This window comes from Microtus pennsylvanicus, chromosome 17 (genome assembly GCF_037038515.1).
Source record: "Microtus pennsylvanicus isolate mMicPen1 chromosome 17, mMicPen1.hap1, whole genome shotgun sequence".
NCBI classification, from domain to species: Eukaryota; Metazoa; Chordata; class Mammalia; order Rodentia; family Cricetidae; genus Microtus; species Microtus pennsylvanicus.
The window spans coordinates 12125287-12152927 of record NC_134595.1 but is presented as its reverse complement, the minus strand read 5'-3'; the positions used below and the strand labels follow the sequence as shown (position 1 = coordinate 12152927).

Here is a 27641-nt window from a genome sequence, read left to right as displayed (position 1 = left end):
ACAACTGACTCACAAAGATGACTATTTCTAAAAATGTCTGTGATGTAATCCCAGGGCTGGGAGACAGAGGCAGGCAAATCTCTAATTCTGAGACAAAAGCCTATCCTAGAGAACAAGTTCCAGGACAGCTAGAGTGACAGGAAAATCTTGTCTCAAAAAACAAAAACAAAATAACAACCACCAAAAACGCTTCTGCATTTTTTATTTAGGAAAGGAGTGGAAAGAAGGCAGGACTGAGGCTCCCTGACTGAAGGTTACAGCTGACCATAGGCATCTTCCAGGTGAACAGTCAAGACCACAGATCCAGTTATGACCTGCTAGGCACAGGGAGGCACTGTCACCTGCCTCCCACCCCAAACATAATCACTGTGAGTAAAAACTCTAAGAACATTGGGTCCATCTCTAGGTAACATAAGTTACTAAATCGCTAATACAGGTTTTAAACAGACCTGGAGAGAAGATCACGGGTGCCAAAATAAGGGCAACACTTCACCTAAGAGCAGCATCAGCATTGTCCAGATCCCCTTAGGATCAGTTCCCTGGGGATAACCGGCTGTTTGTCAAGGCAGCAAACAGTCAAGCTTCTCAGGGGCATGATGAAGAGCCCCGCGGAGAGCAATTCCAAGCGGGGATGTGTCATCATAAGGCAGCTTGGCTTCTCGGCTTATGAAAGACCATATCAAAAGCTGAGCTCCAAGGAGGGATGCTTTTAGTTTCTGTACACACAAACCTCTGTACGTGGTGACTTGGGCTAGAAGTCTATACCTTTCAGATAAGACCCAACAAACCTAAAGCCATAGATCCAATTATTAAGATGCAAACGATCCACTGTTTACAAGAGGGACTTTTAAAATCCCACTTATTTACTGCACACAAGCAAACTAGGAAATGACAGAAACTAAGATCAGTGGTGGAAGAGCCGGAGATCCGTGTGAGCCAAGACGATCCCCAGTTCATCGCATGCCTCGATCACAACCTTGTCTGCAGCAGATCCAGATGGCGCAACAATGTAGGCCACACCACTCTGCAGAGGAAAACCCCAAAACCAATGTTGACTTTCAAAACACAATGCCATGCATACCTAGCAAAAAACCAAAATTCCTCTCTAAAAAGCAGAAGCCAGGGGTAGAAGAGGTGGTTCAGCAGAGTACTCTTCAAAAAAACAATCATCTGTAACTACAGTTCCAGGGCTTCTTCAAGCACACATATATAAAGGCCGTCAAAACAATCAATTATATATGATAAAATTTGATTATAAATAAAAACAAATATATCCTTTAAAAAAAGCATAACTAACAATGACATATTCATACAAAGCAACAGAATTTGGGTTATGCCTATATCATACAGAAAAGTGAAATAATTCTCCATTTATATCAAACCAAGAGCTTTAATATGCAGCTCTAAGTAACTTAAAACATCGGAATCACAACTTTTTTGTGGTGCTGGGACTGACTCTGAGAGACCAGGCGCTCTATGCTACACCCCAGCCTCAAAGGCAGATGCCTGAAATGGCTTCTAAAATTCTGTGTCCCTAACACACACTGATTCTCACTTACCCTTTTAGCTCGGTCTACATTATCCCTGAAAGGAAAGAAGGCATCGGAGCTGACAGAAACATCTCTCAGTTTGTCGACCCATTCCTTTTTCTCTGCCTCAGTGAGTAACTCGGGGACTTCCTCGAACAGCGCCTTCCACTTCAGCAGGTCTTCTCCCTAGGGAGCCAGGGAGCAGGTGAGCTCAGCATTACCATTAGCTGTGTCCGGTGGAAAGCACAGAGACAGAATCCAACTGGGCATTTTCCTGCGGCTGCTCACTAAACAATAACAAACTCAAGTTCCTATTTCCAGAAGCTCTCTGATGTTTAAAAAGAGATTATACCTTACTTTTGTAACTCAGTTTATCCCAAACCTACCATGTTCCCAAATCTCTAAGTTAAACCTAAACCTATAAGTTTATACATGCACCAAAACATTTAAAATGGCCCTTTATCTCCAATTAAGAAGCAGATGATAACTGATATTTGTACAGATAAACTACACGTATACAGCTGTCTTGGGTATAAAGTCACCATAGGCAAATCAAAACACAATTCATGGTATTCACTACTGCTTGGACGTTTGTGTTACTTTACTCTACCTAAAGTTTATACTGCAATGTAACCCCCAGTGCAAAGGGATTGAGAAGCAAGGCCTTCATCAGGCTGAGGCAGAACATGCCTGTAATCCTGGCATTAGTAGCTGAGTTCCAGGTCAGCCTGCACTAAAGAGAAGGCCTCAACTCAAACAAACAAAACTAAAAAAAAAAAAAGCAGACATAATAAGGAGACGGTGTGGGAACATTTTTGTTGAAAACAGAAAAGGTACCAAGCCACACTAAGTTGCTACTGCCTCTGTAAGTAGGGTAGGAGAAGAGAGCCCCTGGTGACCAGCTATCAGGACAATGACAGTTCAAGTCTAATACACAATACGACCTCTGCTGACACCAGGAGATGGGTGAACAGTCCTCGCAATGACAATATTATAACCTGCAGGGGAGGCACAGGTGTACAAAACTAATCTAATATTCATAACCCAAGAAGCAGAGGCTTGTGGTTTCAGAAGGGCGCAGCAGTACAGGTGACAGGGATCAGAAGGTATTTTAATTTTAACAATTTCAGACAATCCAGGATTTCTAGAAAGTCTTTCTGTAGTAATACCGTGAAAGTCTGTCCCAAACAGTGAACGAACCCACACAGCCCACTAGGAACTCAATCAGCCCGTACCTCACCAATGGTGCCCGTCACATACTGATCAATGGCATTAGAGATTTCCGCTCTCTTCACCCCGGTTTTAAACTTCATGGAAAGCACTCGTGGATGGTGTCGGAGCCACCATGAGTTTGCCTTATCACCCGCAAGGCGTGTGCAGTGTATCCGAGACTGCTGGCCTGCTCCGATGCCGATAACCTAAGAACAGACAGTTCCTTTAGGACGCTGGTAGTGAAACGCACACTGGACGGCTCTGCTGGCTCCAAGACCCAACAACCAGCGTACACAGCTGGTCAAGATTTAGTCACTAGAAACAACAATTTTAACAGTTGCCTTCTACAAAAGTCCTGAAAGGCCCTTCTGAATCATATACTAGTATCTCTTTGGCCTGAACAGCCATTACAACTGTAACCTGTGAGCTAATCATGTAAAACCACCAGAAGACACACTGGAGCATGCCGCTGAGGTTGTATTAAAATCAGACTCACTCAAGTTAAGAAAGACCCTAGGGATGCACAGGATCAATGCTGCATCCCATGGCTGGGATACATGGTTAAGAGGTGTTCACTACCAGAGCTAGCTTTTAAATGGCTCAGCAGGCAAAGGCACCTACCCTGCAAGTTTGGCAACCCCTGTCACGGTGGCACAGAACTCCTTATGCTGTCCTGAGATCTAACATTTGTCAGGGTATATTTACAACCTTATATTCTATCCTCCATATCCTCCCTCTCCCCAAACAAAATTTAAAAATTTATTAATAATAAATGCTCAATACTGATACATTTTAACCTTAACAATGGAGTTTTATGTCCCAATAAACCCACAGCAAGCTGAATGTCTTAAGTAAGAAAATATACTAAATCCACTTATATAACCAATACCACAGCTTAACACAATCTATAGTCCTAGAACATGGTCTTTAGTTGAACAAAACCCAATCAAAATCTACTTTAGAACCAAATAGACCTGGGAGTGGTAGTGCACGCCTTTAATCCTATGAATTCAAGGCCATCCTGGTCTACAGAGTGAGTTACAATCCTACATGGTGGGACTCTGTCTCAAAAAGTAAAAAGCAAAACCAAAATCAAACAAAATAAGCAAGTGGCAAATAGCTTCTGCAGATCCCGACTGTAATGAAAGGAGAACAAATCTAAACTAAAACGCCCCAGTTTCAGTTACTTCAATTTGGGAGTGATCTGGGAGTGGAGAGATGGCTCAGCGGTCAAGAACACTGACTGCTTTTTCAGAGGACCTGGACATAATTTCCAGCACCCACAATGGCAGCTCACACCTGTCTGTAACTCCAGTTCCAGAGGACCCCAATACCCCCACAAAGACATACATGCAGGCAAAACACCAATGCACATAAAATAAAAGTAATTAATTAAAAAAAAGTTGGGAGTGATCTCGTCTGTAGCAGTGGCCACATAACCACATAATTAAAAAAAGAAAAGTACATTTATTTATTTTTTTTTAAATATTTATTTATTATGTATACAGTATTCTGTCCGTGTGTATGTCTGCAGACCAGAAGAGGGCACCAGACCTCATTAGAGATGGTTGTGAGGCACCATGTGGTTGCTGGGAATTGAACTCAGGACCTTTGGAAGAGCAGGCAATGCTCTTAACCACTGAGCCATCTCTCCAGCCCAGAAAAGTACATTTAAAACCGATAAATTTCACTGTGTTCAAATTATTCTTTAAGAATCCAAGCATGAAGGAGGCAGAGGCAAAGGGGAACCCTGAAGTCCAAAGTCTCAACACATGCAGGCTGCCCTTTCAACAAATTCTGAAAACAAAACCCAGGAGGCAGGGGCGTGGTGTGTGGCAGAGCAACTGGGACTCTGGTTTGACTCACAGAAGATTAAATAAATAAAACATGTCAAACATGTCAGAAATCCCTGCAGGCGGCACACACAGCCCAATGACTGGCAGTGCAATTCTTTCCGTTCCCGTTCCTTGTCAATGGAAATACTACCAGCGAGGAGCAGAGGGGATGGGTGTGTGTGTGTGTGTGTGTGTGAAGAAACAAGTTCCGCAAATCCAAAATGAGCCAGCTCACGCTAAGCAAAAGTCAGCGTAACCAACTTTAGTATTGGCTCTGGCCTGCTTACTTAGTTCTCGTTAGTTTTAACTCTACCACGGTCCACGGTGCCGAGTAAACACTGACAAACCAGGAAGAGGATCTGGCAAGTCTTCTCTTTCAAGCACCTAGTGCCTGAGACGGATGGATTTGGGATAGTGTACAACAGTGCCCGTGAGGTGGGCTGATGGCGTGCTTACCTGTCCATCCTTGGCATAGCACACGGAGTTGGACTGAGTGTACTTGACAGCGACAGTGGCTACAATGAGGTCTCTGAGGGCAGACTCCGGCAGCTGAAACAAACGGGATGCTTTTGAAAGCTCATTAACGTTAAGCTACGGATACACCAGTGTAACAGACCTGTAACGCAGCCAGGTCCCTCAGTGGCAGCCAGATGAACGAGTCATGCTTTACTGAAGACCGAAACACGCTAGCGTATCTGTGACTAACACAGTGCAGTATCCCATGTGTCACCCTCAAACTAATGGCGACTGTTTGGCAACAAGATGTGAAATATTGCACTTATTTTTAAAAGACATTTTTTTTAACCAGAATATCTTTAATACCTGAAGATAAAAGACTTAGATTCCATTTCATGTGTTATGTACTACTGTGATTCCCACACAGCCAATATATTCTGGAAAAGTCAAATTCTACCATCTTTTTGCTTTGCTGAGAACATTTTAAGAAGGTATTTAAAAGTATTCTGCAAACTCTAAGTCAACATTCAGCAGTAAGTCTGTAATAGCCCCAAATGTCACTTCCTCTGATACATGTTAGAAAAGAGGATGATGATCCACATGTGTATGCTAAGTAGGTAAAGGGTACTGACTACCCAAAGAGAAAACACACAATACCTGCAATCCCAGCAAACGGCACCCAGAGGCTGATGCAGGAGCATCTGGGCTCCAAGTCCATGCTAGACTAGATGAAGTTATACTGTTTATATAAAAAAATGGATGTAACTGACACTAATCATATTAAGTAATAATAAGCCACTCTCAGAAATACAAATATTCTGTTTGTGGTGCCTAGATTTCTAGATAAAATTTAAGATCATGCACAGTATGTGTAATATGAAAGAAAAACTGTGTAGGGGAACAAAGAGGACCAAACAGAGCGGGAGGAATGAAAGGTGTGTGTGGGGGCAGGGGATACAGTCAACACACAAGAGACTGTGTAACATTGTCCTTATGCTACCCAGGGCTATATGTAAAATGAATACATGCAATTAAAACTTAAAAATAACCAAAAAGGTAAGCTTGGCTTCACCCCAATTAGCTTCTTTAAGAGGAATAGAATGGAGAGTACAAAGGAACTCACGGAGTGCATGTGAACCTACACTTTTTAAATTCCAAAATTCGAAGTTTCAGAAGATTTTTAAAAGAATTTATTATTCCAGGACATTAATCTATCCTTCATCTCTGTTTGCGCCAACAAGTACAATCTGAGTCCACAGAAAGCTAGCCTCTTAGAAGTCACCTTCAATACAGCCCTGGCATTCTGAGTTAGATCAAAGGATAAGAGAAATGCCGGTGCGGGGATGTGAGGCCCCTCAGCCAGCTAGAGCACCATGTTTCTGGAAAAGCTTCCCCTGCCCAGCAATCAAGGCCAGACCAGTCTCAGACCTCTACCTTCCACTCTTGCTACAACGACCTGCTTGTGACAAGACCAGCGCTCTGCCGAAGCTCAGAGAGGCAGGCCACAGCAGCCGCTGATGGGCAGAGACCAGCGTTCTGCAGAAGCACAGAGAGGCAGGCCACAGCAGCCGCTGATGGGCAGAGACCAGCGTTCTGCAGAAGCACAGAGAGGCAGGCTACAGCAGCCGCTGATGAGCAGAGACCAGCGTTCTGCAGAAGCTCAGAGAGGCAGGCTACAGCAGCCGCTGATGGGCACAGAGACCAGCGTTCTGCAGAAGCTCAGAGAGGCAGGCTACAGCAGCCGCTGATGGGCACAGAGACCAGCGTTCTGCAGAAGCTCAGAGAGGCAGGCCACAGCAGCCGCTGATGGGCAGAGAGACCAGTGTTCTGCAGAAGCTCAGAGAGGCAGGCCACAGCAGCCGCTGATGAGCAGAGACCAGCGTTCTGCAGAAGCACAGAGAGGCAGGCTACAGCAGCCGCTGATGAGCACAGAGACCAGCGTTCTGCAGAAGCACAGAGAGGCAGGCTACAGCAGCCGCTGATGAGCACAGAGACCAGCGTTCTGCAGAAGCTCAGAGAGGCAGGCTACAGCAGCCGCTGATGAGCAGAGCCACAGAAAAAAACTACACACATGCACCTCTCATCCATTCCCCTAGTTTGTAACTTTAGACAGATTTAACTATTCTCTGTCCCAATTCTGTAAGCTTTACAATACAAAGCAGTCCTCTCCTATAACATACTGGGATTGAATAAAATGGTCTCCCCAGGTCATCATTATCCCAAAATTAGACCTCTTCGACAGGGTGACAAAAAAACAGAACAAAAACATTCTTCACATTAAAAACAATTACCAAGCACTGAAAAAGGAAACGACCTAAATACCATTGTGGCGCAGATCTACTTGGGTAGTCATGTGGCTTTTCACTGATGTGAAGCAACAGTCATCAGTACAGAAAACATCTGTAAGCTAATGCATGCCGCGAGGGACAACACAATCCCACTTAGGTATGACTGAAGACACTTATTTCTATGTATGTACATACACAGATGTCAGGCTTACCTGACAACTCAGATGAGCGAGCTGCGTGCATATCTACCAATTACAAATATGGACCTTAATAAATGATAAGCTTAGATATACCAAAGATAGATATGCTATTACATTTAGTTTAGATATTGTAAAACTTACATCTTTATTCTTGGTGACAATATTGCTAAATAATGACTTGTCAATGACACCATTATTTCTCTTCTGGCTTAAACGAAGACCAAAGAGTGTTCGCACTTCATTTTCATCCGGTTTGTAGGACTGGTCCATCTAGGGCACAAATTATAAAAGTTACAAGTACATCCATAGCCTCAAATTTTTCACATAAAAATTTTCATTCTTGCTGGGCATGGTGGTGTATGCCTGTAATCCCAGTAACTGGAAGGATGAGGCAGGAGGACTTCAGGTTAGAGGCCAGCCTGGGTCACAGGAAGTTCCAGGACAGCCTGAGCTACACAGCCAAAACATGTCTCAGAGAACAGGACCAAACACTAACAAAAGAAAGACCTCATTCTTAAGAATCCATTTTCTTAGGGTTCTAAGCTGCCAACCAGTGTTTCTGGTGTATATTGTTGGAGATTGCTTGTTCATTTTCCAGCTTCCCAGACCCAAAATAATCACATAGAAACTGTATTAATTAAAACACTGCTTGGCCTAATAACTAACTATTACATCTTAAATTAACCCACTAAGAATCCATTTTCTTAACATGAACATGTGTGATGACATCATTTAGCATGGACATAATACAATGGCCAGGCACCAAAGCCACTGATCACCATGGGAACAGCACTCCTTCAGTTCCTTTCTTGGATAAGCATACAAAACAGAATCACCAGAACGAGCTGAGGCACAAGATTTACACCCTATTTTCCCTTTCTTTCTAGAGCTCTCTTACAGAAACTTAGCTAATATTTGAACAACAAGTTAAAACAGGTTCTGGCCTGGCAGCACATGCTGGTCACCCCAGCTACCTGGGAGGGCTGACTTAGGAGAACCGAAGGCCCAGGCCTGCCTTGGCTACAAAGTGAGTCAGCTCAAGGCTAGCCTGGGCAACTCGGCAAGACTTTGTCTCATGATAGGAACTGAACAAGGCCCGGGAGGTGGCTCAGTGGTAGAGTTTCTAACATGCACAAAGAACCCCTGCTCAATTCTCAGCACAGCAAAAATAGATGAAAATATAAAATAACACAAAATGGGAAAAACCAAGAATTCTAGCTTGTATCTGAAAAATACTCCCCCAAGAAGAGGATCACTCTGAATGTGAGGCGCTACTTTCATCTAAGGGCACAGATGGGAACTTTAAAAACACCATGCCCACGAGGACATTTAGGCTGCTGTCCACTTTTTACAGGGACAGCAAAACATCTCCAATACACACAGTCCGTGTCCCAGTTCTATTTCTCTTGGGACTTAGGTAAACAGATTTTAGACAACCTGCAAGGGTGTGAAGCAGTGTACACAAGTAAGAAGCAAAAAGAAGCCAGGCATGGTGGCACACTTCCTTTAATCCCAGCACTTGAGAGGCAGAGGCAGGCGTATCTCCTGAAACTGGAGGTCAGCCAGAGAAACCCTGTCTCAACCCCCAACGCTCAACACAAACACAAAAAGGCAAAGAATCTTAGACCCTGCAAACCACCTGTAATTAAAAAATTACTAAGATTAACAACAAAAGTGTCTGGTAGGGTGTGGTGGCAACGCCTTTAATCGTATCTCTGGGAGGCAGAGGCAGGTGTATCTCTGAGTTCTCAGCCAGCTGAAGGATACACAGTGAACCCTGTTTCATAAGCAGTAATAGAGGAGCCTGATGTGCTGCTCTGAGTGTCTAATCCCAGCACTCGGAAAGCTGTGAGCTTGAGCTCATTGTTGAACTACACAGCACAACCCAATCTCAGGAGGAAAAAGGACAAGGGGAGAAAGGATAGAGACAGGGACACCAAAGAGGGGTAAGTGGGAAAGCTGTCTCTGTAAGAAAGGGCTACACGGGAAAGGGCACAAAGTGAAACTGAAGACTAAATCGCCACCGAATGTAGGAACTGCCCTGACCTGAAGAACACAGTAGTTCCCATTTTTCTTTTTAGAAAGTATTTTCAAGGCTTCCTCTTCATATCCTGGGGCAACGATACCATCCGAAACCTGTAAGTACATTAGATGTAATTTTATTTTTAGAAATCAGAGAACTCTGTGAGAATTATTCTTCAGGGCTGACTCTGTTTTCCAAGCTATCCTATTTTCTGTGGTTAATCTTAGTTTTAACTAAGAACAAATGGATGATTCACTTTAATACACGAGCCTCCGGGAAGAAAAACCCATTCTTATGCTAGTCTCTTCATGAAGGGGGCTTGAGGCCCACACCAGAGGGATCATGCTCCAGCCTAGCTCAAGAGAGCACAAAACAAGGAGATAAGATCCCAGGTCCGTAATCTTGCAACTAGAGACAGAGATGTCTCAGTGTCAGCATGAACTGTGAGCAGCAAGCCAGCCCAGCATGGCTGGGAAGGTTTAGGGTCAGAAAGAATCCCTAAAGTAGCTAAGCACCACCATGCCACAGTCCCCCCCCATCCCTCCTGACCACTGTCTTTGATTTCCTCTTCTGGTTCTGCCTCCCAACACTAATGATGGGATGCAAACCTCAAACTAAATGGTAAGGGTCAGCTCATCAAAGTGCTCTGCCCTCGTCGTTCAGATCTCGAAGGGTCTGTAGCAAGGTCCATTATTTTCTCATTATGCAAGATGGCTCTGCCTTCAGAATAGTAACTTTGGCACTAAGATGCACCCAGCAGCAGGGCGGCAGTGGGGTTCACTTTTAATCCCAGCACCCAGGAGGCAGAGGCAGATGGATCTCTGTGAGTTCGAAGCCAGCCTGGTCTACAGATTGCAGGATTGTTACACAGAGAAATCCTGTTTAGATCCCAGGGGGGAAGGGAATACACACCCAGCAGAGGATTTAAAAGAACTAAACATATAATAAAAACCCCATCAAGATAAACATCCACCTGGAACCTTAAATCTCAAAATTAACAACAAAAGTCAAACATTTGTGGTCCCCGTACAAACTCAGTATCCTACATGCTGGTGCAATCACTACAGGCTACAGTTTCAGTGAAGCCTAGGAACAAGTTACTCAGTTACATATGGATCAAAATACCTGAACCTCTACTCACTTCTCTGGAGATAATTTTTGCAGTAGGGACATCACAGACATCAGACAATGCAATAAAATCACCAAATGAAGACATTCTATCAGCTCCTGTAAGTGAAAGTTAAGGGATTTCTTACATTAAAAAAAAAATCCATGTGATCAAATCCAGTATTTCCTCTCTGATCCCTTTCAGGTTCATAAACATGTTGGCCTGTGGCATGTGCCTGCCCTGCTCTGCTACTTCGATGTGGGCATTCTGTATGACGTAGAAACAAAAGCTTACCTTATTACCCAGAGTTAATCTATCAAATAACCAGTGAGAAGGGATTCCTTCGTTTTACCTTCCGAATTAGCACTTGGCTGTAGGTCAGCATTAGCTAGTGAAGGAGGACAGGGCTTCCACCCCCACAAAGTATGCCCACAGAAGCAGGAGGCTGGAGGCCTTAGCATAAGGCACAGTTGCTGCCTTTGGCTGTAACTGATAAACTGCTTCCAGGGTCTTAAAATCCCTCAGGAACTCGTATCTGCTGATTACTGCACCTAAGAGTCTGGTATTTCTGAGTATGTAAAATGCAAGTCAAGCCAAGCCAAAACTTAGCAGTTAGAATAAACATACAATATTTTTTTTCATAATAAAAATGTATTCAAAAACCTAATCTAAAATAAAATGTACCAATCTCATTGTTTCCATTTATTACATTAAAATACTAACATGCACTTTGTAAAATATACTCAGCTTAAGTATTAATTAAAATCAAAGAAAGACAAATCTAAATCCTATAATACAAGTTATAAGCAATACTATCTTATTCTATTAAGGATAAAGCATTGCTCTCTCCTCTGACCTCTTGCTCGTGCATATGCTGTGGCCATAGGCGAGAGAGTTGGATAGAGGTCATGGACCATGCAGACTCTGGCTTCATCCTCACTAAGTGGAGTCCCAACAGCAGCGCCTGCCAAAGAAAGAAGGTCGAGTCAGAGACAGCAACGGGTAGGGAAGGTATGAGCACTCCCACCCCACCAAGGAGAAGCAATGATCGAGCACCCCCACCCCATCATGTACACACACAATTTCTTAAAAAGCCATAAAATAATAACCTAAAATTTCAAATTGCTACTTTTCAAATCTGACACCAAAATATTTTTTCCAACTTTTTTTGAGTTTTTTTTTTAAAGATTTATTTAACTATGTATACAGCATCTGCCTGCATGTATCCCTGCAGACCAGAAGAGGGCAGCAGATCTCATTATAGATGGCTGTGAGCTACCATATGATTGCTGGGAATCGAACTCAGGACCTCTGGAAGAACAGTCAGTGCTCTTAACCTCTGAGCCATCTCTCAGCCCCACCAAAATATTTTTTTCAAGAGTTGGAGGTGTATCTTAGTGGCAAAACATGTACAAGACCAGGGTTTCAATGCCTGGTGCCACAAAATAAAAAAATGGAAACAAAACAAATTTTAAAAATTGTCATTTTTCAAAGACCTAGTCTGTATTTTTCAAACACCTATGGAGTATATTTTCTAGTACTTGTGCCAAAGTAAACAGAAACGACTCATCGAGGTAATTAAACACCAGGCATACAGTGCAGGGGCTGGGGCAGGGGACTTTCTCTCTGGCCTCTGAAAGCAGAGCCGTGAAGCCCGACCACACTGGCATGTGCAGGAAGCTGGACCACTGCATTCCGGATTCTGCTCTGCTTGGTGTCACGTACCATTTACTTCTTCCTCGCTCACTTCACTTTAGCACCCAGTAAATTAGGAACAATTATGTGCTGGACTGCACACAGACCCTGAGACAGCCAAATGGTGGAATTAAGGACTTGAGGGTAGAAACAAAGGAATATCTCATTCAATAAAAACAGGAACAGTCTCTTCGTTTGCTAAGGTACACTTAGCAGTTAGCTGGTTCTATCACATTATGTCACTTCATCTCTAAACTTTCAGAACAACACTGCAAGAGCCAACAGTGTGGTGTCTCTGTCTCCTAACAAGGACATACAATTACGTGCGCTTACTATGTTACCAAATAGACTCCCAGATTATATAACTGGCACCAGAACTTACCATAATCAGAAAAACTGGAGAGAAACAACAAAAATGTCCGAGCACACTAGAGCGTGCTGGGGCAGGGCCCTCACCTGCTGGGCTGACATGCTTGAAGGAAGCTGCAGCCGGGATGCCCACTGCTTCCCTGAGTTCCTTCACCAGCTGCCAGGCATTCAAAGCATCACACAAGTTTATGAATCCAGGGGCTCCGTTGAGGACTACACACAGAAACACACATACATTAACGAGCAGGTTCGATAAGGTCTTATGTATGTACATTCCTTAAAGAAAAATAATTAACATGTCTAGGCTATATAACTTGCACGTGATTTTAGCCAAAAGGCTGAGAACCGAGAGTCTTCAAGGCCCAGATGGAGACAGAAGAAGGTGGATCTCTGAGTTCGAGGCCAGCCTAGTCTACATAGTGAGTTCCAGGACAGCCAGGGCTACATAATTAAGACCACCCGATACCTCAAAAGAAGTAAACAAGAAGCAAATAGATATCTATAAGCATAGCAGTAACCCAATTACAAAAGTAGCATAACTACGCTTAGGTCACCTTCAAAGACTTGCACCCCAACAACTGCAGACTAGAAATAAATAATAAGAGAGACTTGGCAACAATGACAAAAGCAGACATTACGAAATTCATGTGAATAAGATTAAATATTTACAGAAATTACAGTGATGGTATATATCACAAGTCAGAAACCTTTTCAACTAAAACAAACAAAAACCCCATAGACCAACAACTATGGTACAATTTAAAGTGCTCTGGAAGGCAGGAGACTGACAGAAATAGTGGAGTTTTCATCTTCTAGAGCAATGCAAAAGCTGCAGGCTGGGCAGGGAGTGCTGGTCTTTAATCCCAGCATTCACTAGGCAGAGGTATGTAGATCTCTAAGTTCAAAGCCAGCCTAAGACACTGCAACTTCAGCAGCGCAGAATGGTGTAATCCCAGCATTCTCTGGGACCTTGTCTCAAAACAAGTTTCCCCAAACAAAAGAAAACTACACCATGTCCTCATGAGAAACAAACTCAGCGATAAGCAATAAACTGTAACATGAGACACCTTACAAGGTGCACAGCAAGCAAAGCAGAAGAGAGACTGTGATCTCAGCTCCCACCTTCATGTATAGCTTAGTGGATATGGGGAGGTGAGTGGGGGAATGCTTGTGTGTAAACACTAGCTCCCCTTCACTTATCATATTCTCAGAGGCACTAATAACTGGTTAGACATAACAGCGAGCTACAGAGAAACGTTTCAAGTTGCTTCATCTATTAGGCAGAAGAAACAAACAGGCACCACCTCACTTCCAGCTGGAGGAGAGCAGTCAGTCACACCAAAGCCGGCCACTGTACTGCACACCTACAAGAGGAGCACTCAAGAGGAAGAAGGAGGAGTGTCACTTGCTTGAGGCCAGCCTGGTGTGTTCCAGGCTAGCCGTGAATACATAAGGAAATGTCTCAAAACTAAAGAAAAACAAAGCAAAAGACAAAAAGCAAATATACACACAATTCCATCTTTATTCTTTGCTTCAGCTTTGTTCTAGACAAACAGGCATGTCCACTGTAATTATATCACTGCCAAATAAAAAGGCATCATATTTGTTTTTTCTGCTGTAAAGATAAGTATGTGTTTGGGAGAAATCCTGTGAATGAATCCCTCGCAAGAAGCTGCTGTTTGCATGCCCGGGACCTCCTCGGCCTCAAGTACCAACAATACTTTTACATTCTGGAAGAATGAAGTACCCATGCAAACACCGAAGGAACAATAAAGACTCACAGAGCACAAATAAAAACCATTTTCATTGTGGAGGGCGGAACATAGAGCTTCTTGGAGTTTAGGTGACACTTCAGCCCTAGAAATTCTAAATGTAATACAGGTTTCTGTCGGGGGCTGTAACCCTAATGGGAGAACCAGTAAAGCTGGGTGAGGTGACAAAGAGAGAGGATCTGCTACTCTGATCTGAGGTGCTGAGATCTGAAAAAAGGCAGCCAGGACTATAAAAGGCAGAGGGGAGGAAGCCCAAGTGCAGGGGTCACCGCCAAGACCCTAGCGCAGAGGGGAGGCAGCCCGAGTGCAGGGGTCACCGTCAAGACCCTAGCGCAGAGGGGAGGCAGCCCGAGTGCAGGGGTCACCGTCAAGACCCTAGCGCAGAGGGGAGGCAGCCCGAGTGCAGGGGTCACCGTCAAGACCCTAGCGCAGAGGGGAGGCAGCCCGAGTGCAGGGGTCACGCCAAGACCCTAGCGCAGAGGGGAGGCAGCCCGAGTGCAGGGGTCACGCCAAGACCCTAGCGCAGAGGGGAGGCAGCCTGAGTGCAGGGGTCACGCCAAGACCCTAGCGCAGAGGGGAGGCAGCCTGAGTGCAGGGGTCACGCCAAGACCCTAGCGCAGAGGGGAGGCAGCCTGAGTGCAGGGGTCACGCCAAGACCCTAGCGCAGAGGGGAGGCAGCCTGAGTGCAGGGGTCACACCAAGACCCTAGCGCAGAGGGGAGGCAGCCTGAGTGCAGGGGTCACACCAAGACCCTAGCGCAGAGGCCACGCCGTGCTAGGAGAAAAGCTAGAGGTAAGGGAGTGGCGAAGTGACACAGGAACAGACCTCAGTCAGTGGGAATGAAAGTACTTTACAGAGCAAAGAAGGCCAAGCAAGGGTCGGTCCTGTCCGCACCATTAAGACTACTCTATTGTACAGAACTGAGGCATCAGTAGACAGCATAGTCTGAGAGACTCTGGGCGACTGAGGGACTTAGGTATCATTAGGTACAAGATGTGGCTGTGCATAGCAGTGACAGACAGAACACGGCGCTCCCTGGATGGGAGGAGTACGAGGAGAGCTCTCTTCATCTTTCCTTAGGCTGTGACAGAAGAAGCCAACAGGAGGAACTGCTGCTTCCCAACATGGCCTGCCTTGAGTGTGTGTGAATGAAGCTGTCTGGAGTGTGTGCCGAAGCCTCCCGACAGTGCTAGGGCTCCACACCTAGAGCTCGCCTATGCCTCTGTCCCATCCCCACCCAGGGGAACAGGGCAAACTACCAAAAACCCCTCCATTAATTCTACAAAACTTCATGTAGCAATTTTTCTCTAGGTAAAATTCTCGGTTTTGGACACAGGTCTTTAAAAAAAGGGTGAAAACAGTCGCTCTTACAGCAAACGTGGATAGTCACAGGAAGTCCCTGAAACCGACCAGATTTACCAGGCAGATTTACTGGGAGGCTCAGACCAGCTGAGCTGCCTGGAAAGGACACTCCCAAGCTGTCGATCTGCCTGCAGGCTGTGCAGTGTGCTCCAGGATTCTAGCTACTGTGAGCTGTCACCCATGCAGGGTGGGCTTTGGTGATGGGGCTGTCACCGTCATTTCTGCGGCTATAAATAACCTCTCACCAATATTCTTGCAAGTAATCAATCAGTAGTTGACTAAGCTGGGCTTTGGTGGTACCAGTATATTGGTCTGTTACCCATTCCCTATCTGGAGTGAGTACACATGCAGACATTTCCCCAGAAACGGTGTCACACAACACAAACCCACAGTTCTGATTCTCAGTTCAAAGAACTGTCCTTCACTGTCATTTCTTTCTTAATGACAGTCATTAAAATTATTGACTATATTGCATGTATGTGTATTGTGTGGGGACATAGAAGCCTACGTGTGGTGCTGGAGGACAATTCTGACCCAGGACTAACTGCAGCCACCAGGCTAGCATAACAAGTGCCTTTGCCCCTGAATGAGTACACTGGCCCCTCAATGCTATTTAAGGTCACACTACAATGCTATTCTGGCCCACTATAGCTGGCCTTTTAAGCCATCAAGGAAATCACTTCTTGTAACATTTGCCAAACAGACAGTGGCTCCTGACCACTGTAATACACAGGTTTCTCCCTGGTGCTTTCTCCACTGCTTGAACTACCAATTACAGAGGTGCCACAGGATTGGTCTGGGGGGCCCTCTTTTGGGAAATCCCAGGAGTCCCACCTGATCTCAAGTCTTCTAAAACATCAATGTCCCCAAAACTGTATCTCCAACTTCAGCTTTGTGTATCAGCCAGGACCTGTGGCTTGCCAGGCAGTGCACGAGGTGCCATTCTGACACCTCGTGTGCAGTCCAACTGGAGCCTCGATTTGGGATGGTTATAAAATGAGGTATTAGGTAATTTAGTTTATATTCTGAATGGGAGTAACTTCAGACACAACACAGAGAAAACCAGGTGTCTAGACGCAGCACACACTCCTTATACTTTACCTGTGATGGGAAGCTTGGGTTTCAGTGTATACAGCTGGGCAGGAGTCTGATGGGGGTTCATCCCATACCGCAAGGGCATCTGGGAAATTCCTTTACTGTACTGCTTTCTGAAGTAATCTGAAATTGCTTCATCGTATTGTGCAGTATGAGTGAATGCCTATAAAACGTTGCATTTCGTGAGATACTAGGAACACTTCTCAAGGACGCTTTTAGGTACATAGCCTTACACCCATACCCATCCCAAATAAACCTAAATAGTACAGCTAACCTTTCTGCCTTTAAATCTGACAGAGAGCACTCCTAATTTTTGACCTCTCTGTGTATAACAAAAGGACCGAAGTCCCAGGCAGAGTGCAGAAAGCTGACATTTAGGAGAACTGCATACTGCTTGAACTGGCACACGGGTAAGACAGACACTGTTTGACAGGATGACAGAAATGCACCTTCAAGGCCAAGTGGCGCCTGGTCTCCAGGGAGGTGTCCTTACTATCAGAGCCCTGCATCTCTGCAGCCACTGCCACATAGTCCTCTGGTTCACATACGACTGTCACTCGAGCATGGTTTTTGGCTGCAGCTCTCAGTAGGGTCACTCCGCCTTTGAAGAACAAAATACATTATTTTTCTCCGGCATTTTGCTTTCAGTGCATGAGCTCTCCAGTCACTGTGCACAAGACCTTAATTTCTGACTTAAAACAAATAGAGGAAAATATCCCATATGAATAATACACAAAGTAATTAGTTTATAGTTTAATATTTTCTAAGCCAGATGGGGTGACACACCATGAGAATCTGTGCACTTTGGAGACTGAGGCAGGAGGATCACAAGTTAGAGGCCAGCTTGGGCAATGCAGCAAATCCCTGTCTTAACATGAAACAAAACCATGAATACTCAATAATGAAAAGAAAAGCAAAATCTCAAAGAGAATTTAACCTCCACCCTCACCAGTTCTGAAAGGTTTATCCCAACTTACCAATATCAATTTGCTCAACAGCTGCCTCAACAGTTACATCCGGAGAAGCCACCGTCTTCACGAAGGGGTACAGGTTACAAGCAACGACCCTGACAAACAAGGAGAGCTAGCTGTCACTGGGAAGCTCAAGCTTTGTAACTTACAACTTGCTAGGAATAAAGCAAGTTACTAAAAATGTAATCAAACCCCATGAAGACCTAAAACATATACCGTAAGTCTGACATTTTCAAATTCCTTTCTTAAAGATTGACTTTATGTTTACAAGGATTTGTTTGCATGTGTTTATGTACTCATCATACATGCAGTGCCCGTGGAGGTCACTGGACATCAGACCCCCAAGAACTAGTTACAAATTATTGTGGGGACCATGTGGGTACTGGAACCCAAGCTTGGGTCCTCTAAAAAAACAGTAAGTGCTCTTAACCACTGAGCCACCTGTCTAGCCCCAACATCTTGAAACCCTTAGAAGTTATATAGAAAAGAGGTCTGGAGGTCCACACTTGCAGAACATAGAATCAGTACACACTCTGGATAGGGTTAATGTCGTCCAGACCAGCCTGCAAGCTTGATGCTTGCCTGGCCTTAGCTAACTATTAAGCCCTTCAAATTTCATGGCTGGGAATGATAGTAATTTCAACGCTCAGAAGATAATAGAGTTTTAGGTCACCCTGGGTGCATAGTTAAACTCCCACCTCAAAACAAAACATTTTAAGAAGAATCAAAATTCTAAGAGTATAGAAAACCTCATTTTAGACTGTGATGTTTACCTAGGATATTCACATTTACACCATTTCCCCAGCAGACTGTGTACACGAAACACTTCAGCACTCAAAGGGTACAACACTTGTTTTGCTTCAGAGCGGTCGTAATGTGGTCTAACACGAAGGTCAAACACACAGTGGTCCACCTCAGGACCGCAGTGAGAACTTCCCAGTTCACTGATCAGGACTGTTGGCAGGGCCCATAGATATGGGTGCATTTGGAACTTACTTCGGTTCCTTCAAGGTGACTGTCAACAGTTCCAATAACAGATCAGAGAGTTCTGCTCTCAAGTTTATTGTCAACAGGTGTGACTAATAGCCAGACCTGGTATTTTAGGTATTAAGAAGTAGATCTCTTTCTATCTCAAACAAAAGTCTAATGTTATAACTAGGTTCCTACTCCGATAGGAAAATAGGGTGTGAGTGTTACTTGTCTTGTGGCAACAGAATATTTAACTAAGAATGTAGCCCATAATCCTTCAACCGGTCTGTTCATTCCTTGTATCATGTGGATGCAGGTTTTTGTTTTTTTTGTTTTTTTTTCCTTTTGGGGTCAAGGCAGAGTTACCTTACCACCTAAAAATTAATTAGGGGCTGGTATGATGGCTCAGTAAAATAGGTACTTGCTGCCAAGACTATGACCTGAGTTTGATATCTAGAACCCACATGCTAAGAGAGAATCAACTTCTGTGGGTGATCTTCAGACTACTACAAGCCACTACAGCATGTGTGCCTCATAAATAAATGAAAATCTTTAAAAAATAAATTAATGTAAGGTTAACAGAAGACAAAAGCTTCAAGGAACAGAATGTTTAAAAAAAATTCAACAACTATCCATAATTTTTTTAAGAAAAAGAAGACATCAATAAATTCAGCATTGTAGAAACACCTCAACATGATAAAATGTAATAAAAATCTAGTATCATGGTTTTTGATAGCCTAACCAATATTTTCCTTCTAAGATTCAGAAATAAGAACATTCACTCTTAACCATTTCTATTCAATATTTTGTCACATTTTAGCCACAGAAATGTATAAAAAAAATAAAGGAAAGGCATCAGGGTTGACTCCATGTAAGATGATGCTTATACAAAGAGAAAATCCTCAGCTGTTAAGGAGAAAACCCATCAGCCTTAATAAATGAGTCCAGGAAGGCCGCAGGTCTTATGATCAATATACAAAAATCAATTGTAATAATACACATTAGCAAACAACAATCAGGACAGGAAATTAAGAAAACAATGCATTAAAGACAGCACTAAAGCAAGTCAAAGACTGAAGAATAAAATTACAAAAGTACCAGACTGACATACTGAAAAGTACAAGACAATGTTGAAAGGAACTAAAGGCAATGTTTCTCAAACAGGGAAGAAATCTCGTATTTATAAGTTAGAAGACTTTTGCTTTTGAGATGACAATAAGCCCCCACATTCATCCACAGAACCTATAGAAGTCCCACTGCCTTTCCCACAAGTGTTGCACAGCAACCCTAAACTCTAGGGAGAATGCAAGGGTCCCTGAATGGCTCAAACAGAGCAGAAAGACCCATCGCTCTCTACTTCAGATTTTACTACAGGTCTTGCATAGGAGTGTACACTGGCATAACCCAGACAGAGACCAAGGATGCCTGAACCATGTGGAGGGAAGAACAGCCCTCAACAAATAATGCTGGGACAATGGACAGTCCAAAATGCATCAAATTGGATCTCTGTTCACACCTCTCCATATATAAAAATGGCTGGGTGTAAAATGGCACACCCCTGTAATCCCAGCATTTGGTAGGTTAAGTCAGGAGAGGCTAGTCTCGACCACGCAGCTGACATTCTGTTTAAATACAAACAAGCAAAACCTAGAATCACAAACTCAACCACAAAATCAGAAGCAAAAAAAAGAAAAGAAAAGAAAACCCTCATCACCATAATGAAGTGTGTCTTAGGTATGACAGCAAAGGCACAAGGTCTAAAAGAAAGAAACTGGACACCATTAAAGTAAAACTGTGGTGGTCGAATGAGAGACACCACTGAGCAAGAAACAACCCACAGAACTGGAGAACCATGAGAAATCAGCAACCAAGTGAGACTGAACACCACTAAGAGCAAGGGGTATTAGTGGGATGTACAGATGTAGGCGGTAGAAAAGAGCGTTCTAACAATGATTATGGTGATGATTTCACCACTTCTTTTGAATATACTTAAGACCATTGGATTGCATCCTTCTAATAGGCTGAACTGTGTAACACACAAACCAAACCTCAATAAAGCAACCGTGGATGTTTAAATCTCAACTTTTGAAAGGCAAAGACTGTGTGGCTAAGCTCTAATTCAGTGGTGGGATGTTTGCTTCAAATGCATGATAACAACAAAGCATAGGTTGTTTCAACTTAAATTATATAGTTTACAAACATTAATTTAGTAAAATTAAAATGCCCATACATACGCAGACAATGCACAAAGTGTTTATACTGTGAGCACAGGAGAAGACCACTCACACAGTGAGGACAGGAGACATCAGGTTTAGCACTACTTATCTGAGTTCTTTAGTTCACTCAAAATTCAGCTTCAAACTTTTTACCTTATAAGGCTGAAATCAAGTCTGGCCATGTCAGCAGTATCTTCTGGAATATTTCGTGCCAAGATTCCTAAAGTAATAAAGTGGAAACACAGAGTAAGGTCAGAAATTCAGTAGTTTACACTGTGTAGTCCCACAAGGTAAACCCTCTAGTATTCTTATTTTTTCTGAGACAGGGTCTCACTCGGTAGAGCAGGCTGACCTCAAACTCAGAGATCCACCTGCCTCTGCCTCCCAAGCACTAAGATGAAAGGTGTGCACCCTACACCAAAGACAGGGCCTCACTTTATTGCCCAAGATGGTCTTATACTCTTGGGATCAAATGACCCTCCCATCAGCCTTCTACTTATTACAGACCTGTGTAATATTCTTAAAGAACATTATACACGTTTGAAGAGTTTTGAAAGAAAATATTAAGATATTTAACAGTGGTCCTGCTCTGTACTTCTAAGCAACCAGGTCAAGGCAGGAGGATAGCAGGTTTGATAGCAAGCCTGGGCTATACAGCAAGACCAAAGCAAACAACAACAGAACACCTGTTTCCTCAATACTTAAATCTCACCTGCTCTAGTGGTCCAAACCTGTGATTCCAGCACTGCGCCAAGAGCTCCAGACTAGCACAGACTAGGCTGGGGTCTAGAGTAGACTTGCCTCACAGTGACTGTCTCAAAAAACAAAAGAAATCTAATGCTTTTTCTTATGCAAAACAAACACAATTCCAAACCCCAAGAAACTGTAAAAGGAATGTTTACATAACCTCTGGCAGTCTTTCAAATCTACATTTCATAAGTAATAGCTCATGACTGGTTATCCTTAGCTTTTCAGCCCCTTTCCTGTTTCAGATTTATTTATATGCAGGATTGTTTGGCCTGTATTATATGAACGCACACCACCCACGCCCCATACTCAAGGAGGTCAAACGAAAGGACTGGATTCTCTGAAACTGGAGTTACATTGGGGCTTTGAGCCATCCTGTAGGTGCGAGAAACTGAACCTGGGTCCTCTGCAAGAGCAGTCAGTGCTCAACTGCTAAGGCTGAGCCACGCCTCCAGCACTAGCTCTGACCATCCTCACAAGTTTTACCACACCTTGCAAGGCAGAAATAGACTTCTTGCTGCTATTACAGTCTAGAGGGTTTTCTGTGCCAGACAAATGAACAAAGGTCACATTCTTTTGAGAGCCAGTTACAGTCTAACAGTATATTCTAAGTCTGAACTACTGCAGAGGTGTACAGTCAGACTGTAACAAAGAAACACTGCAGTCCAGATTAGCTAAACTATTATTAGGTCAAGATCAACAGCAAGAGAGGAAAACAGTATGAATTCGTCCTGGAGCCGTCTGTGTGACATGACATATGTCATTATGCTGGACAGGAGCTACGTGTCCTATGGGACTAGGCTTCCTGGAGGTCAATGGCAGACAGCCCGGTATTAGCCACTGCTGAGGCATAGATGGGTTTCTCAAGTAGCTGGCTATGCGGGATATGGGCTTTGCACAATCTCTTTTATAATAATGATATTCTATATATCTACAAGACAAGGATTATCTCTTCAGGAACAGCTCTGGCATAAGGAAGCACAGTATGGGAATGTATAAGACTACAGCAGAACCTTTGTCATACACGGGGTGTATGATGAGCAAGGAAACAGACGGGTTAATGTTGATGGACAAAGACTGTTATATTATACTTTGAACTTTATGGATAGGCTTGCTAGATCCCAACCCCCATAGTGTCTGCTGCATAAGAAGGTACTAAAAAGTATATTTCAACAGGTGCAGAGAGCTAATTAGGCATATTTGGTCACTAGATGAAATAAACAAAGGGTTAGAAAGAGGAAAGACCATGATAGCAATAATAAGACAGAAACTTTCTATTCTTAAGATGAAGTCACTTGTCTGAGGTTTACATTCCCAAGGACAAGATTTCCTCTTCTAAGGATGCTTTATGTCTAACACCTGTTCTTGATAATATACTTTTCTTAAATATCGCTGATGTGACTAAAAGAAGCTTTCATACTGTGCCAACTAATGATACATGACCTTCTGATTTGTTCTTTGTTTGAATACTATATAATGAAAACATGAATTCAGTAAAATCGCAGCAGATTCCAACCACTCTCTTGTGTGTTGTGTCTGTCTGTCATTCGCTGAATTTGTGCCTTCCTGTTACCAAGACCCTGCTTCTCCCACGGTCTGAGTGGCTCCCCTGAGCCGGTCCGTGGCACTGGAGTGAGGCCAGTTATAAGGGATTATAAGGGATTCTTGAGATATGAAATAAGAAGGCAAAGGTGACAGAATGCACAAAACAAGAAGTACACTTATGACTTACTGCTTACACTCTTTGAAGCTACTAACTAAAATAGTTCTGTTAAAAAGTGAAGGCAGCAATCACTTACCAGCATGGACAGCAGGATGCAAGGTTTTCACACGCCCCCCTAACATTTCAGGAAAACCCGTTAGCTCTGACACATCTCTGCAAACAGAGTAATGAAAAGTTACTAAACCATCATTTCCATTACTCCACCACCAAGTCTACTAGACTCAGTCAGAGATCCCTAGCCCCAGTCCAACTTAAACAATGTATCAAACCTTTAATTTTTTTTCACTACACTAGATTTCAAAAATCTAATTTCTTTTACAAAAAATGTTTTGTTTTCTGTATGATTTAGAGAATCAATTAGGTATTAAAGCACTGGCTTCACAATTTTCAGAGATATAAGTCAGTATCTTTAATCAAGAAATAAATTCAGCACATAAATAAATAAATAAAGCAAATAAATAAAGCACACCTTTAATCCTAGCACTCGGGAGGCAGAGGCAGGCGGATCTCTGTGAGTTCAAGGCCAGCCTGGTCTCAAGAGCTAGTTCCAGGACAGGAACCAAAAATCTACAGAGAAACCCTGTCTTGAAAAATCCAAAAAAAGAAAAAAAAAGAAAAGAAATTCAACTGAGAATCATTTATAGAGAATTTAACATTAAAAATATCTTTGGACTTGAGGTATCGCTCAGTGTAGAAAGTCTGCCTCAAGTGCACAAAACTTGCATATACAAACAAAACCACACAGAAACCAAAAAGGAGGAAAACTAATTTGAAAGAGCTGGGAATATTGTTCAAATAGCATTTGCCTTGGCTATGTGGGGCTCTGGGTTCAATTCTCAGTACTATGCACAGGGGGGGTGGGGAATTCAGTGGCTAATGGGGTAGAAGGTCTTCTCTGGGCATGGTCACATTCCTGAAATCCCAGAACTCAGGAGCCTGACATCACGGGACTTGGACTTCTAGGCCAGTAGGGACAACACTGTGAGCCAGTCTAAACTGGTTTCTGGTTCATCAAGAGACTTATCTCAAGAAAGGAAAAAAAGGACAAGCACCTGCCTAGGAGTTTTGACAATCTTTGAGTTCAATTCCTGGGCTCCGTGTGGTAGAGGCTTCAAGGCGTCCTCTCCCTGCCTGCCTGTGTCAACACCAACTAAAACATGCAATAAAATTATTTTATTTTCATTTTTTTGAGACAGGGTTTCTCTATAGCTTTGAAGCCTGTCCTGGAATTTGCTCTGCCTTGAACTCACAGAAATCCACCTGTCTCTGCCTCTCCAGTGCTGGGATTAAAGGTGTGCCCACCACTGCCTAGATGCAATAAAACTTATTTTAATATCTGGAGTCTAAATGTGGAGCCTGTAATCTGTTTACTGTTGCACCTCACTAATGGCTCTTTGCACAGGGCAACAGTCAACTTCCCGGGAGAAAGTCTTGACCTCTTAGATAAAATGGCCTTGGACAAGTTACTTCTTTGTACCTGTTTCAAATATGTACTCATCCAATACGACAACCAAGAAAAGATGGCAGAACAATTGCATGAATAATGGAAATTGTCCACCCTCCACGCAGTAAACTTGACTGAGCCAGGCTCTAAATAAAACATCTGGGCCACACACACTCGCTCTTTGTAGGAAACACACTTAAGTTCTCAATTTTTAAAAGATATGCACAATCCAGCACTCACTAAGGAGGCTGAAGCAGGAGGATTACAAGTTCAAGGCCAGCCTGGGCAACTCATAGAGACCCTGATTGTAAATTAAAGTTTCTAAAGTAAGCTGGGTAGTGGTGGCACATGCCTTTAATCCCAGCACACTGGAGGCAGAGACAGGCGGCTATCTGTGAGTCAGATGCAGGGCTGGCCTACAGAGCGAGTTCCAAGACAGGCTCAAAAAAAAAAAAAAAAAAAAGCACACAAACAAAAAGTGAGCTAGGGATATGGCTCAGTAACTGTCAATCCTCAATACTACCAAAAGAATAAGACAAGGGACTGGAGAGATGGCTCAGTGGTTAAGAGCACTGGCTGTTCTTCCAGGGGTCCTGAGTTCAATTCCCAGCAACCACATGGTAGCTCACAACCATCTGTAATGAGATCTGGTGCCTTCTTCTGGTCTGCAGGCATACATACATGCAGACAGAACACTGCATACATAATAAATAAATAAATCTTTAAAAAAAAGAGTAAGAATCAAAAAGCTGTTTGGCACAATGGGGGCAAGTAGGGCTTGGGCAGCGGCATGGAAACAGGAGTGACCATCTGACAAACCTTTAAACTAGGTGACACATGACGTAAGAACTCCTTATACTTCAAAATTCTGATTCATCTGAAACGCAGCAGCAACAGTGGTGGACATCAACTTGGCCCAAAGAACTCAACTGCACCTCGCAACAACCTTGCCTGCTGTCCCTGATGCTCTTGCCTCTCATGAGAATCTCAAGAGACAAGATGCCAAAGGATACTGAGGAAAACATGTGTTTAATAAGCGAAGGCATTCTTGTAGTCTGAAGCGGTCAGATCAACAGGGCCTATGCATTGCTCACAGAGAAACGTGAGAAGAGGTGGATAATAGATCTCTACAGAATTATCCATAGGCCGAGAATTGTTATGGCAACAAAGACAGAGAGATCTTTTATTTTCTATCTGAAATTTATACCAGTGGTATGTCCTTCTTCTGAACTTCCTATCCTGAGATTTTTTTTTCCCCCTTTTCTATCTTCCAGCCTTTCGGGGGTCATCTCCTGACACCTCTTGTCAATCAATCCCTTCCCACTTACCAGTCAGGTGGTAAGGAGATTGTGAGTGAGCCAGTAACTTGTACTTTGAAGATGCTAATGGAAGTAGCAGCTGGACCTCTTAACTCAGTTAAAGCCAGGCCTTGAAAACTGAGAATTTGTGTTTGTTCTGCACCTAACTTAATTTGCTTGCTTAACAGTGGCTGAGTGTTAGGGTTCTAAAAAAATCAAATCTCTCTAGTTCTAACACAACTTCTACCCCTTACTGTTTGTTAGGCTGTTACCTGGAGGTTCCTCTTCCACAGAGTAAGATTGGGCCGGCCTCACACGTTATTAGGAATAACAGGTTATTTTTCTCAGAGTCTGATTGCATCTCTTCTGAGTTAACATGGTCACGTTTTTCTCCCTGAACTTACCTTAACACTACGTACTTCCTTACCTGACTGCCAGGCCAGCATCCCTGAGCGCTTTTGCCGTGCCTCCGGAAGCGACTAGACTCAAACCAAGAGATGCGAGGTTTCGGGCAAATTCCACTAGGCCAGTTTTGTCAGACACACTGAATAGAGCTGAAACAGAAGGCATTTCTCATTATTCGCGGGCTTTGGCACGGCGTTCTCCCGGATATGGGGAGGGGACCTGCGACTGCAGGCCCAGGCCCAGCACCGGGACACAGTCGGCAGGCCCGGCCCCGGGGCTTCCCCGGCTCGGCCAGCGGCGTGCTGCTCGGGCGGGTGGCCGGGCTTGGGGCAGGCGGGACCCGGCCATGCTCCGCGAGGGCCTCACCGAGCTGGCCTGGAGCCATGGCTGCTGCGCTGGGTAGCGGAGTAAGAAGACGGACAGGCCACGTGCAGACACAAGCAGGCAGGACCCCGCGGGTTCAGGAAGCGGTGGGCGGGGCGGGGTGAACCCCACGTGACCCGAGGCCCCGCCCTCTCCCCAGCGAAGCTGCAGCCCAGGGCCGGAGGTGTCGCTGGGCGGGGCTGCAGCTGATTCGGAGCCGGGAATTTGCCGCCCCGGGCTTCCGGGCTCAGCACCCAGATCTGGGCGTGTACGCCCGTCGTTCGCGGGTTTTCTGGGTGCAGCCAGCATCCAGGGAGGCGGGGCGGCCGAGGCCTGAGCACCGATTCTGGGGAACTAGCCAGAGAAATAAGCAGTCCTCGTACTGGGGCGAATTTGTGCAATCTTCTACCATGCTCCACCCCCCACCCCCCTTTTTTAAAAATAGGTTTGGGAAACAAGCCTGATACCTACAGATGAGGTTACAGACTCCACAGGCCAGTTGAGAGCCCAAAAGAAGTGAAATTGACCATCACTTGAGGTTTTCATACCATATTATAAAAT

The 27641-nt window shown here is 44.0% G+C and overlaps 1 protein-coding gene across 1 annotated transcript; it reads right to left on the bottom strand.

Moving 5' to 3' along the window:
* Nucleotides 1-185: 185 nt before the first annotated feature.
* On the bottom strand, nt 186-27517 carry Atic (5-aminoimidazole-4-carboxamide ribonucleotide formyltransferase/IMP cyclohydrolase). The gene is made up of 16 exons (XM_075951323.1): nt 27084-27517; nt 26740-26866; nt 23647-23723; nt 21254-21320; nt 17922-18010; nt 17394-17545; nt 16951-17107; nt 12803-12928; nt 11508-11615; nt 10685-10770; nt 9567-9656; nt 7662-7790; nt 5033-5125; nt 2765-2947; nt 1560-1715; nt 186-1024 (listed from the first exon to the last, which is right to left on the bottom strand). Exons 1-16 carry the CDS (start codon nt 27100-27102, stop codon nt 905-907), a joined length of 1779 nt encoding a protein of 592 aa, XP_075807438.1. The 5' UTR covers nt 27103-27517; the 3' UTR covers nt 186-904.
* Between the last annotated feature and the right edge of the window lie 124 nt (nt 27518-27641).

What these genes read in the sequence shown, in the direction of transcription:
- Atic (XM_075951323.1), bottom strand. An exon ending in CAAAAATTATCTCCAGAGAA is followed by an intron (nt 9,657 to 10,684) that starts GTGAGTAGAGGT and finishes ATGTACTTACAG; the next exon opens with GTTTCGGATGGTATCGTTGC. An exon ending in GGAACTACTGTGTTCTTCAG is followed by an intron (nt 7,791 to 9,566) that starts GTCAGGGCAGTT and finishes TTTGTGCCCTAG; the next exon opens with ATGGACCAGTCCTACAAACC.